At 41.4% G+C, this 12,406-nt stretch overlaps 1 protein-coding gene across 3 annotated transcripts in view; it reads left to right on the top strand.

The window, feature by feature from the left end:
* The window catches only part of ets1 (v-ets avian erythroblastosis virus E26 oncogene homolog 1), a 32,975-nt gene extending 22,213 nt beyond the window's left edge, over positions 1-10,762 (top strand). For all 3 annotated transcript variants that reach the window (XM_005720645.1, XM_013911235.1, XM_005720646.1), the window contains 7 exons: positions 1,711-1,830; positions 2,410-2,610; positions 2,896-2,973; positions 3,451-3,699; positions 5,360-5,620; positions 9,220-9,338; positions 9,519-10,762. In XM_005720645.1, coding sequence (XP_005720702.1) covers positions 1,711-1,830; positions 2,410-2,610; positions 2,896-2,973; positions 3,451-3,699; positions 5,360-5,620; positions 9,220-9,338; positions 9,519-9,734 — 1,244 coding nt within the window. In that variant the 3' untranslated portion in view covers positions 9,735-10,762. The remainder of the gene's footprint in view (positions 1-1,710; positions 1,831-2,409; positions 2,611-2,895; positions 2,974-3,450; positions 3,700-5,359; positions 5,621-9,219; positions 9,339-9,518) is intronic.
* Positions 10,763-12,406: the final 1,644 nt, after the last annotated feature.

Genomic DNA, 12,406 nt, shown 5'->3' with positions numbered 1-12,406 from the left:
CAAAGAGCTCCTCTGTCTTCTTTCTCCAGTCTGCTGCAAAAAAGCTTAAGAGGGGGAAGAAAAGGGGGGAAAAAAAAACGACCTAAAGACCGAAAAAACAGAAACTGGGAAACCTAATTTTACAAACAGCCAGACAGACATTGGTTACATGGGCGAAGTAGGGACGGGGGGGGTAAGCTGCTGTGCATTCCAGACAAGGTCGCGACGTCAGTGGTGAAAACAAGCATGAACTGTATGTTGCTCTAGTATACTGCTGGCAGATAAAACACCAGCCAGTGGAGATGCCAGAACATCTGGGTTTGACACATGGCGGTGCTGCAAGTGTGACACACCCACTCCTCACAGCTTGTTTGCCCTGAAGACAAGCCTTTCTGTGATCTAGGATTAATGATTTGAAATTGCATGTAATGGACAAAGAAAAAAATGATCTAAAGAAATAGACTCACCACCAAAATCAAGACCTGGCTGACTCTTTGATTTTTTTATGTGTTTGCATGTTAACCTACTTGAGACCTAAGCTGACCTGCTGTGTTTTTAAGTTTTGCCGTATGCACGTTGCCCCCCCCCCCCCAAAAGTTGAGTACACAAGAAAGTGACATTAAGCTTTACTGCACAGTAACAGATAATAACAGATGTAATTGTGTGCTGTGCAAATGTGTGTGGACGGTTTGGAGATTTAAAAGATAAAATATGCCCTAACTGAAACTCTAGGTTCTTTTTTTGTGGCTGTTTACAAGTTATTTGTTGAGCCTAGGTTGCTGGGTTTTTTTTGTTTTTGTTTTTTTAACTAGTCTGTTTTTATATTAGAGGCCAGAGGGTCTTTCCCCTTCTCTCCTCCTCATCATATCCTCTGTTTTGCCCCCTTATCGCCATACTTCTGCAGCCCAGTAAATCTAATTAGATGAGTGCGAGTCATCAGGCACTGTTTAAAGCCATCAAAGGGAGCTCTGTGTCCCACTGGTTGCCCACTGGCTGTGAGCCGAGAACAGTAACCCTAGTGTGTAACTGAATCCCCTCGAGATGGGCCACCCCCGACTTTCCAAGTCACTCGCCAGCAGCCGCGGTGACATCATCACCTCATCCCTCGACCCTTGACCTGTGAGAATGCTTGACCCGGCGCTGGGTCCTGTGACAGTAGGCCCACTGTGTCGGGGCGACGTGGTAGGAGGGCTAGCAGAGGTCATAGTGTCGCTGATGGGCAGCACTGGCCACTGACCACTCTCCCACCCAGGATGTACAGGTAGAAGATAATAAATGTGGGGTTTACCAACACAGTATACACACAGTGACATGGCTCTCCCTTACTTTTTAAACAGGTTCGAGCCAAAGCTGTGACAGTCCTTGTTTCAATAGATTGGAGCCGATATGGAGACAGTGTCTGTCTAGACGGAATGTAATTGTTGAACCATGTTGTTGATCACGGTAGATATAAATGTTTGCTGTGTTTGTGTGGACGTGGATGCACGCGCACGTAACTGTGTCAATGTCTAACCGAAGCGCACATTCACAGGACTCTTCCCGCCGCCTCTTTGTCTCAATTAAATTTTCCATTCAGCGAGCTTTATCGGCATGAAATATAATACAGGATGCACTGCCGCAGCCTCAGTTGTCAATAGGAGTGAAAGGAGCATGTAATATTAGTCATTTGGATTTCAAGTCTAACAGATGCTGGTGTTACTCAAAATAAATAATCTTCTTTGTGATTTGCAGATCCCGAGTGTGGAGATGTCCCCCTGCTAACTCCAGGAAGTAAAGAGATGATGTCCCAGGCTTTGAAGGCTACCTTTAGTGGCTTCACAAAGGAACAGCAGCGACTGGGTATTCCCAAAGGTAAGACTGCCAGCTGCTTTTTGCTGTCATTAGTTCCTGTTAATGTTTTCATTTGAAAACTCAAATTGCAGCACCAGCCCTCTAAGAATACCTCAGTGTGTCACATATCAGGCGCACACATCTGCAGTTCTTTCACATTTCGGCTTTCTTCAGAGGATTCTGAGAAAGCACCTCTTAGAAAGACTGACTGAAAAGGAAACGCCCAGTTGTTCCAGAAATGGCGTTGCATTATATATATTCAGTCCAGGCAGACTGACTGACTGCAACATCCCAAGAATTGAGACACAGAGACAGACAGCAAAGAGATGGCATTGAAAACTGAAGCAATTACAGCAACCCATGTGATCTGCAAATTATGATTTTTTTTTTAGCTTTTCATTACAACTGTGGTTTACAGTCACTTCAGCTTCCCACTTTGCTGTAGGTTATTAAGTGAAAGTTGGCTCCAGCTCAGACTGCAAAAAATGAGAATCTGTCCTGTCGTATCATTCACAAGCTGACCTGAATATTTGAGTAAATGTGTCTGGATGGTGTTGTCGACGTTTAACAGTAACTGCCACTCTTTGCAATCCTGTGCAGATCCTAGACTGTGGACAGAAAAGCACGTGGCCGAGTGGCTAACGTGGACCGTGAACGAATTCAGTCTGAAGAACGTCGATTTTGACAAGTTTGGCATCAACGGAGCCAGCCTGTGTGCGATGGGGAAGGAGCGATTCTTGGACTTGGCGCCTGACTTTGTGGGCGACATCCTTTGGGAGCATTTGGAAATGCTTCAAAAAGGTAACAGCGTAAGATGGTTATCCTCTGATTATCAGATGAGTTTAAGAGATTTAAAAGTCTCAGTTTTGTGATGCGAGTCAAATAAGAAAGCTCTCACTACACAGGCTGACATCACTGCTTACTCCAGTTTAGGACTGTTGGTATTTGCTCTTGTAACAGGAGCCAAACAGGAAGACACGATTTTGCTCAGGTCATTAATTTTTGATAGAGCAGGATGCAGTTACACGATACATAAAATCAATGATGAGGTCACTGATTCTCATTCTCCATCTATTTTTCATGAAGAGGATACAAAGCATTACCCCATGAATGGACTCAACTCTAACTTCCAGGAATCCCGCTTTACCTCAGACTACTTTGTCAGTAAGTATTCATCACAGTCAATCTGATAGCATAAGAAAACAAATATTAAAATATGAAAGGGAATCCAAATAGAGGAAGTAGATAAGGTGGTTCAGTGTGGCAAGTTGGTTAGCGTTAGCAAATAATCCCCCCACACACATTTTTTTTCTTGGATTTATTTCCTAGATATAGATCCTCAGTACATCTTTGCAGCTGTAGATGAATAGTGACCACACGTACAGTGGCATCACTGTGAATTTTTTGCTGAGTTTAGCTTCAATCAATATGTCTTGCTGAAAATCTACAAGATTGTTCCCGTGTGCTCAGGGCTATATTTTCTTTTGGACTATTCACGTGCCGAGAACTTCGGTGGCGGCTCAGCACAAGAGGGATAATGACTCCACTCCTTTTAAGATCGATCTTCCTCCTCTGTGTTGCTCCTTGCTTGCCTTCCTTCTCTGCTTTCTATCTACACTCATTTCCCTTTGTTTGCTCCAGGCTATGGTGTTGAGCACGCTCAGTGTGTCCCTCCTTCTGAATACTCAGAGCCCGGCTTCATCACAGAGTCCTACCAGACACTTCATCCCATCAGCTCAGAAGAACTGCTGACCCTCAAATATGAGAGTGAATACCCTGCTGCGGTCATCCTCCGGGACACGGCCCTCAACGGCATGCCGGGAGACTACTTTTCTGTCAAGCAAGAGGTGGTGTCACCTGACAACATGTGCGTGGGACGCCTCAGCAGAGGTGAGCGGTCGTACAATGCATAAGTATGTGGCTGAGATTTGAGGAGACATTAAAGAATGTGGGACTAGCTTTGCAGTGAAAATGTGGTGCATTTACATTTTACTCAGAAGGTTTGCTCTAATTACCTGCTTACCACATGCACTTGCTTGAGTTTGTCTGAATGCATGTAAAAGTTGAAGGTTTCTATGGGTGTCTGCCTGCGTGTGATTGTGCTGAAGCTACCAGAATCTTGTCATGCCACATCAGTGTGCAAGTATTAGAAGAGAAGAAAAGCAGGCCTTCTGGTTGGCTTGTGGTTCAAGCAAACCCGACTTGTACACTCTAGACTGGGTTGGGGAAAAAAAAACTCTATTGTTTTTGTCAGAGCGATACACGAACCAAAGCCACAATGTGTTCTGTTCTTGCCGCATGTCCCTTATGTAAAACAGTTCAAGTGGTGTAACGTTAAAAAAAAAAAGGTATTTTTTTCTCTTTCTTGTTTTTCTTGGCCTCCTTTCTTCGGCGCAACCTTAGGGTTCTGGGTAAGGAGATAGAGGTGTCATCCTCAGTTAGCGTGGGGTTTTCTCATGAAACTGTTTGCTTTTCTGAATGCTCGAGCTTGTTTTCTCTCCCAGCAATAGTTTACAGAGGAATTAGCGGTATGATTTAGACTGTTACCCATAAAGCTAGGGTTTTTCTTCTCCCAAATCCCCAGCTGTATAAATTATTAGCAAGTGCCATGTAAACCATACGAGTCCTCCATCCAGTGCTTTAAGCATTTGCCTGCAAAGCTTGAGATCCAATCCCCATGCATCACACATACCAAGTGTTTGCGCATTGAACTGTGCTCTCCCGACGTGGGAAAGTATCTTGTAGCACAATTGATATCCACATGTGGCTCCAATTTTACCAGTTGAAGATTTCAGCATCAATAGCGGCATGGCATTATCTGTCATTTGTTAATGGCTTACCACTGAAAGACTCCTCTTATCGTCATCAAGGCCAAAAATAGCGGGGCAATTTCTGTGAATGTCTTCCATTTAAAATCAAACCCAAATGCTGGTTGTGAAAGTGAAATGAGGTGTGAAATGGAGGGACGTGGCACTGTACAGAGCAATAAGCTATAGCTTAGTGAGGAGCAAAACAATTTACTTCTAAGGTGTGGCTAATGTCCCTTTTGTCAAATCTCAGCAAGGTTTTCGCAATTAATTCAGAGTTATTTGCTATTGTTCAAGTTTCGCCATCCGACAGTTTTGGAGGTAATAGTGATTTGTCATAGAATCTATCTGTGTCATATAGCGAGTGCACTTATTTCTTTTCCATCGGTTCAACTTTGGCTCTTACCGAAAGTCCAAAGTCACTTTCCATCAGGCTGTGGTAGACTTGGTTCATCTTGGGATGACTAAAAAAACATAGCCTGTGTGTGACTGTGACAAATTGAATGATGCTATAAAACTGAGTAATCACTAATGTGCAATGCCAACATCAATGCAACATTGACGGGAATCATCTTAAGATTTTTGCCATCATCAAACTGGCCTAAATGCTAAAATTTTAATATCATATAACTTGTCCACAAACAATGTCCGAGTTTGAAATCACAGTAATGTGAGTTTAGAGTTTCTACCTACATAACAATTCTTGCCAATTTTTAAATTTTTTTTCGCCCTTTCCCTTCCAGGTAAGCTTGGTGGCCAGGACTCGTTTGAGAGCATTGACAGCTATGAGAGCTGCGACCGACTGACCCAGTCCTGGAGCAGTCAGTCTTCATTTAGCAGCCTGCAGCGGGTACCGTCTTATGACAGCTTTGACTCAGAAGACTACCCCACTGCCTTGCATGGCCACAAGCCCAAGGGCACCTTTAAAGACTATGTGAGGGAGCGCTCAGACCTCAGCAAGGACAAACCCGTCATCCCAGCAGCAGCACTGGCAGGATACACAGGTAAGATGTCTAGAAATCACACTTTATATTTATATGCAGTCATTACAGTAAAAGAGTAATATTGGTCTATATGTATTTTTTCTGATCGCGTGCATGCAAACGGTAGACATTTATGGAAAACCAGTCCGATTGTTGATTTCTGTGAATATAATTTTAATATAAACACTTCTGTAGGGCACAAAATGCAGTGTATAATGTGGTGTAACAAACTTGTTGATGCTCTGCAAAAGTGCCAAATCTTGTGGTGCCTGAATGCAACACTTTTAGACCAAAGAAGGGGAAAAAAAGCACACCTTTTACCCAGGCAACCCAAGTTATGCACATCACAGGAAATAAAACAGATTTTACTCATGCCTCCTTTTACTTCACTTCTTTTTCTCTCGCTTTTTTTTTCTCTTCTTCTTTTCTGTCTTCTCATCTACCTTCTTCTTATCGGCAGCCCGCATCTCAACCTATTTTTTCCAGGTCGTCCTAGCAACGCTCGTGAAACTTAGAAATTATGCCTGCCCCTGCACATAACACCAGAGCAGAGTAAAATTATCTCTTCATCTCATGAGGCATCTTCTCACTCATGCATGCTGAAAAAGCTCCTTTATGTATGTTCTTCAAGTTCAGTAAGATGGAGAGATATTTTAAAGGCTCTTGTGCAGCAAATGCACTATTTTAGCATCTGGCATGACTTTTAGTTTCAAAAGGGTGCAAAAAAAAGAAACCCAACTGCTGCTGTTGCTACTTCTTAATCGTTTATCAGCACTGAGCCATAAATACAACTTTTAAGTTAATTTGAATCAAAAGAAGATGACATAAATAGCTCTGTTTTTTTGGCCTCAAGTTAGCTGTCTTTTAATGTCAATTGCCAAACATACGAAGAGAAAAGTCAAATCCCTGCAAAGGGGTTTAATTCAAGTTATTCTAGTTTAAAGCTGAACTGTAAACACAGCTGAACACTGACACAGTTGAACACTGATGCTGAATCGACTCTTCACAGAGTGTTTGGGACTTTTTCGGTCTTGTTTAAATTACAGTCACATGGCAGTAAGACTGCCAGTATTGGAAAAAGGGGGAAATCCAAGCATATTTTCCAACGTCACAAACAATGCATACATCAGATCTCTGCAGAGTGCCCCAAAGTTGGTATGCACAAGTTAATTGGTCAGCTGTATGGTCATTAGTTCAAGAGCCACTTTTAGAACAATAAGTCATTTATGAAATGTTGGAACGACATAGTTATGAATTTATAACCAAATGGATTAGACCAAGGCACAGAGCATCTCTAGAATGATCTAAATCTGTTTTCTCCCTGCACGCTAAACCAGCAGAGGCAATGCAAACTGGCTGCAAGCAGTCACGGCGTAAACATATTATAAACGAGTCATAGTTGCATAGTTTCATAATCTGTCTTTTTATGTACTGCATGTTTCAACTCCAAATTGTGTACTTGTAAGGAAAGCATGGCAGCTGCTTTCGGCCTAATGTGAGAAGAGACTTGTTTTGACTATGAAACTATAACCATGAAGGTAATAATGCCACAACACTCCAGTTTTTAAGACAAAAAACAACAACCAAAAACTTCTAACTGCTGCTCTGGACCCTGCTATTTTAAAGAGTAGTGCAAAGAGAGTTGTGGTCTTTCAAAGATGGAAGCATTTTTGTGTTTGCCCATGTGCATGTGTGGGTGGGTGAATAAAAACAGAAGAAGAAAAAAAAAGGATCGGGGGAGCAAGAGAGAGAAAGAGACCTCTATCTGGAAAAAAGAAATCCCTCAAAATAAAGAAACAACCTCTTGTACAATTCCAAAACAGTGTTTATGACAGCTCGACAGCTTGCTCTTGCTCGACTTCCTGTTTAAGTCACGGGGTGACAGGTGACACTTGTAACGAGGACAGGGGACCTGATAAGGCTGCAGGGAGATAAGGCTCCAGTTGCCATCTGCGTGGTTTCCTGCGACAATTCATCATTTACACCTCTGTCTGCAATAACATCAGGCCACCTTACAACATAGCGAACTCTCATTTTGGTTCATGATATTTCGCTCTCTGTCTCACTATTGCATGTATTTGCTCGTACACACAGAGGGCTTTTGCATTGCAACGTTGTAAAAATTAGTAATTTGCCAGTCAATATTAGCTGTTCTCGCCTTTAAAATTTTTTTATCCACACCTTTGAATTATCGTCCTTTAAATAGCCATATAGGTTTTAGACTCATATTGCCATGGATGAAGACGAGCCCCAACCTTATGCTTGTTCAGTGAGCCCCATTGTGAAAAGATTTTAACATATTTTAAAAAGGGTTGCCTACATTGTGGCGTGAAAGCATGAGATTCTGGTATTACCCTTATGTGGGCTCACAGTTACTGCAGCAGGAACACGAGTCAAAGCTTTCTGTATGAGTGACACCCGATGTTGCGGAGCCACTTATTTTCCAAACTCGGAATGGCTGCTGTCATGCACCTTCTTCTTCAGTCCCTGCGAGGCCTTAGAGGGCTCTAAATTTCGAGTTGTTCAACCCACACGTCTGTTTCCCTGAACGCTTTTGTTTTTGTTACAAAAAGGCTACGTTTGGTTTTCTGAGGCACTCGAGAGAGGTGACTTTTGCTTAGCTCCAGTTTTGCTTAGGCGGTGTGCTGCACTGGCAGGTGTGATTTCAACACGCAAGCCTCAAAAGTGGGTGGGTTCATGTGTATGCTGAAAAAAAAAACAAACAAAAAAAAACCACACGATCAAAGTGCACTGCAGTGAATCTAGTTCAGAGACAAAACCAGGCTTTTTTTTTATCGCCTTTGTTCTGCTTTCCCTCCTTTTTTTTTCCATGAACTCTAATAAACTTTTTGCTCTGACATTGAAATGATGTTTTACTAGTTTATTCATTTAATGTTACTCTTGGAAAAATGCACCCTCTTAACTTTGCATTGAACTTGGCAACTGCTCTCTTTCTTAAAACAGACTCTATTCAAGTACAGTAGATGTGCTGCTGAAGCCTAAATGCAGCCCTTCTTATTTTTAAAATAGTGATTTCATCAGTGTGGAACTCTTGCAGACACAGCCTCTCACTCTAAATTCACATACTGCACAGGGCAACTGGCAGACAAGGGAATACATGATGAATGGGACTTCTGTGCTTGGGACGACATTTAGTTCCACTGCTGTACTTTAGTCTGACCCAGATTAGAAGCTTTACTTTGTTCCTCTTTTCAAATTAAGTGAATAATTTGCATGAATATGTAACACTTTTCATATATAGCATAAGTACTTAGTGTCGTGCTTCTTCTGGCCGTGACTTTTATCACAGATAGGACATTGTACAGACAGTGCTGTTCCTCAACACATTCTGCATAGCACATGGACTGATGGGATATCTCCTAGATTCGGCGTATTGTTATGTGAAATATACTAGTTTAGTTCGATAAAATGTTGAGCAGACTATGGGACTTGGGAGCATTTTCCAACAACAGGAGCTCTTTTGCTCTGAACTTAGCCTCACCTCAATCAATCCCCACAGCAACTGGCATCTGCACAAACAACAATGTGTCCTCTCAGTGTGTATAGCTCTTCTTCTTAAACGAACACCTTCTCCCCCTCCACCCCCATCTGCTCTGCAGGCAGTGGCCCCATCCAGCTGTGGCAGTTTCTTCTGGAGCTACTGACCGACAAGTCTTGCCAGTCCTTCATCAGCTGGACAGGCGACGGCTGGGAGTTCAAGCTTTCTGACCCAGATGAGGTGAGAGGTTGCGACCCCACTGGTCATCTAGCACACGTGCTGGGAGGTCTTAAGTAGTTAGCCAGATGAACAAGATGGCTGCTTGTTCCATGTAGCTCAATTAATTGCAAGTTTCAACAGAAGTATGTATTCTAACGTTTCTGGCACATCTTGACAGGCTTGTTCACTGTGCTTTTTCAGGTTGCTCGAAGGTGGGGCAAAAGAAAAAACAAGCCTAAGATGAATTATGAGAAGCTGAGCCGTGGCCTGCGTTACTACTATGACAAGAATATCATCCACAAGACATCTGGGAAACGCTATGTCTACCGTTTTGTCTGTGACTTGAAAAGCCTGCTGGGGTACACTCCCGAGGAGCTGCATGCAATGTTGGATGTAAAGCCTGATACGGACGAGTGAATCAGATATGAAAGAATAAAAAAGGAAGTGAAGACAAAAAGTTAAGGAGCCACTTGGACTGAGGCTCATAAAGTGGTCTTAACTGTTTAATAGAATTGGTAAACCAATTATTTTGGGGACCAAAAATGTTTTGTTTTGGTTTTTGGGTTTTTTTTGCTGTTTTTTTTAAACGAATAACTGTGGTCTTTGTCAACTTTGAGCTCCTGTCTCTCAGACCATAATTTTAAAACCGAAGGCAGAAGCCTAAAACCTGTATTCTTACCCTGTTGCATTTGAGGTGCGTGTGTGTGCACGCATGTGTGTATGTGTGTATGAGTGACTTATACTGGTGTCATTTAGCAGCTCAAAGCAGACAAAGCGTTACCGGGTAGATTTCAGGTTCTGTTCTGACTAAGTAGCAAAGTGGGGGAGAACTGAGAGAGAGAGAGAGAGACAATAAAAATGTTGGGCTAAACGAAGCGGAAAGTTCCTGCTAAGAAAACGGTTGCCAAAAAAACCTGAACTGAACTGAGGAAGGTATAATCTCATACTTGCATACATGCTTACTGTTTTTCCCTTTGGCAGTGACAGACTTTTTTCAGCTAGGACCAAAAAAAAAACAAAAGGAAAAAAAAAAGTGTCTGGTATAAATTGCTGTTTATGCTTGTGCCACCATACTAATGCCGATTTCTCAAAACAGTCGCTGTACATCTTCTGGATAAGTGTTGTAAAGGGTATTTTTTCACATTGTTCTCAGTGACGGTATTACAGTGGAACCAAACATTAGATGCCAAGTTTTACTCGTCTGTTCTCAAGGAACTTTCAACTGAAATGTGCTGATGCGTTATCAGACAACACTATAGACACTGGCCCCTTGCTTTGTAGAGTGTGAAGACCTGGTGAGGTTACTCATAGCAAGAGTGTCTGAAAGACAACTGAAAGTAGCCGTTGCTTTTGAAACTGACACGTTCACCTTTATGTACATGTTTGCCACCTCGTTAGAGACGCATATTGTGACTGAAAGTCGTGCATTTTTTTTTTTTTTTTTTTGCATATACCACCAGTATTAGCAAACTGTAGACAATCTTATATGGGGAAATTCAGGAGTAAGAGGAGCTGTTTCATGTGCAGATTAAATGCATAATTTCATTTCACTGCCCATGTAAGCTTACTTTTAGACACGTTTTCATATTAATTGCCTAGAGAGTAAAATTGCAAGTTGGTTTGCTGATGTAATCTTGCATAATTCTCTTTCAAATGTGTTGTACGTTTTGGCCATAAGGAAGGGTAGTATAGTGTGAAGGTACAGTGTAGGAAAGCAGGTCAGGTAATAGGAAAACTGACTATAAATGTTGACTATAGAGAATCTGAAACTTTAGAGGATAGATGAAGGTGATGGGTGATGTGGATAATGTAGGTGATCTCTCGTGATGTCTGATGACGACAGGTTGATACAAGTGATGCAAGTTAACTTGCTTGAGAAATATAGGACGGATGGCAGAGGCTTCCATTTTAATTTTACATTCTTTTGCAACTTATCTACATTCAGTTCAGAAATGAATGACTGGTTACAAGCAAATTGGCAACAGTTTCCTCCCAAACAGTGGGAACAGTGGCTGTACACTAGCCTTATGGGAAATGCCAAAGTTGAGTATTATATTAGAATACAATGTTATTGTTTACAGTAGCTGAAAGTTACCCATATGGATGAAAATAGCTTCTGAGATGTCTATTTGTACAGATTCTGTTTCATAATGCTTTACTGAGACCCAGATTACACAAATAAGCAAAAGACAAAGCAGGAATAATAACCAAAGCCCATGTGAGGTCTTTGGCCACGGTGCACCCACAACGTTAGGAGATGGGGACCAGAAACCTCTCACGTATTCGTGAAATGTCGTCTTTTATCTTTTGTTAATACGTCAGAAAGCACACAGCGTAAGGACAAAGAGTAACGTCTTTGCTGATGTTTTTTTTTTTTTTTTTTTTTTTCTTTTCATTTTTGATTTTGGATACCGGCTGAGTTTAGGTAAGAGATGATGTATACGTTCATACTGTGTAACTGGTAACAAGCTTGTCCATTGTTATTCAGCACTGGCTTAGTGTTTCCTTATCCAAGATAAAGAATTGGAAGTTAAACAGTTGGTTCAGGAATAAGCTGCACTGTATGTTCATTCCTTTACTGCATATGTTCACACCAGTGTTTTGAAAATCTTCTTTCTCTCTTTTTTTTTTCTTTTTTCTTTGGTATTGTTCAGGTATTTTTCTGATGTCAGTGTTCTGTATTAAAGTGAGCTTAAAAGACTTATTTTTTATCTGTTTGTATTAAAAAAATGTTTTCTTTTTTCCTCCCAACACAAACGTCATAATGTTAGTATGGTTGGCTTCATAAGATCAATGTGCTCGGAGAAAACATTTCTGTTACCTAAAATGTTAATATTTTGACATTTACTTTGTCAGGAAATTATACTGTTGTTAAATGTCAGAGTCTACAGTCTACTGCAGGTCTTATGTATTAATGAAACCTAGTCAGGCAAGTGTACACCTAACAATATTTTGTGGCATATGCATATCTCGGAATGGATTCAGAAGGAAAACTTGTTATTTTGGATGTTTTTTTGTATATTTTATAGTGTCTTTGTATTTTTGTTATGAGATCATTTTTATTGTATTTAGTTCACAAGCATTTGAAT

Source organism: Pundamilia nyererei, unplaced genomic scaffold (assembly GCF_000239375.1).
Source record: "Pundamilia nyererei isolate P.nyererei 1_Seehausen unplaced genomic scaffold, PunNye1.0 scaffold00003, whole genome shotgun sequence".
Classification (NCBI taxonomy): domain Eukaryota; kingdom Metazoa; phylum Chordata; class Actinopteri; order Cichliformes; family Cichlidae; genus Pundamilia; species Pundamilia nyererei.
This window is presented reverse-complemented; position numbering and strand designations above follow the sequence as displayed.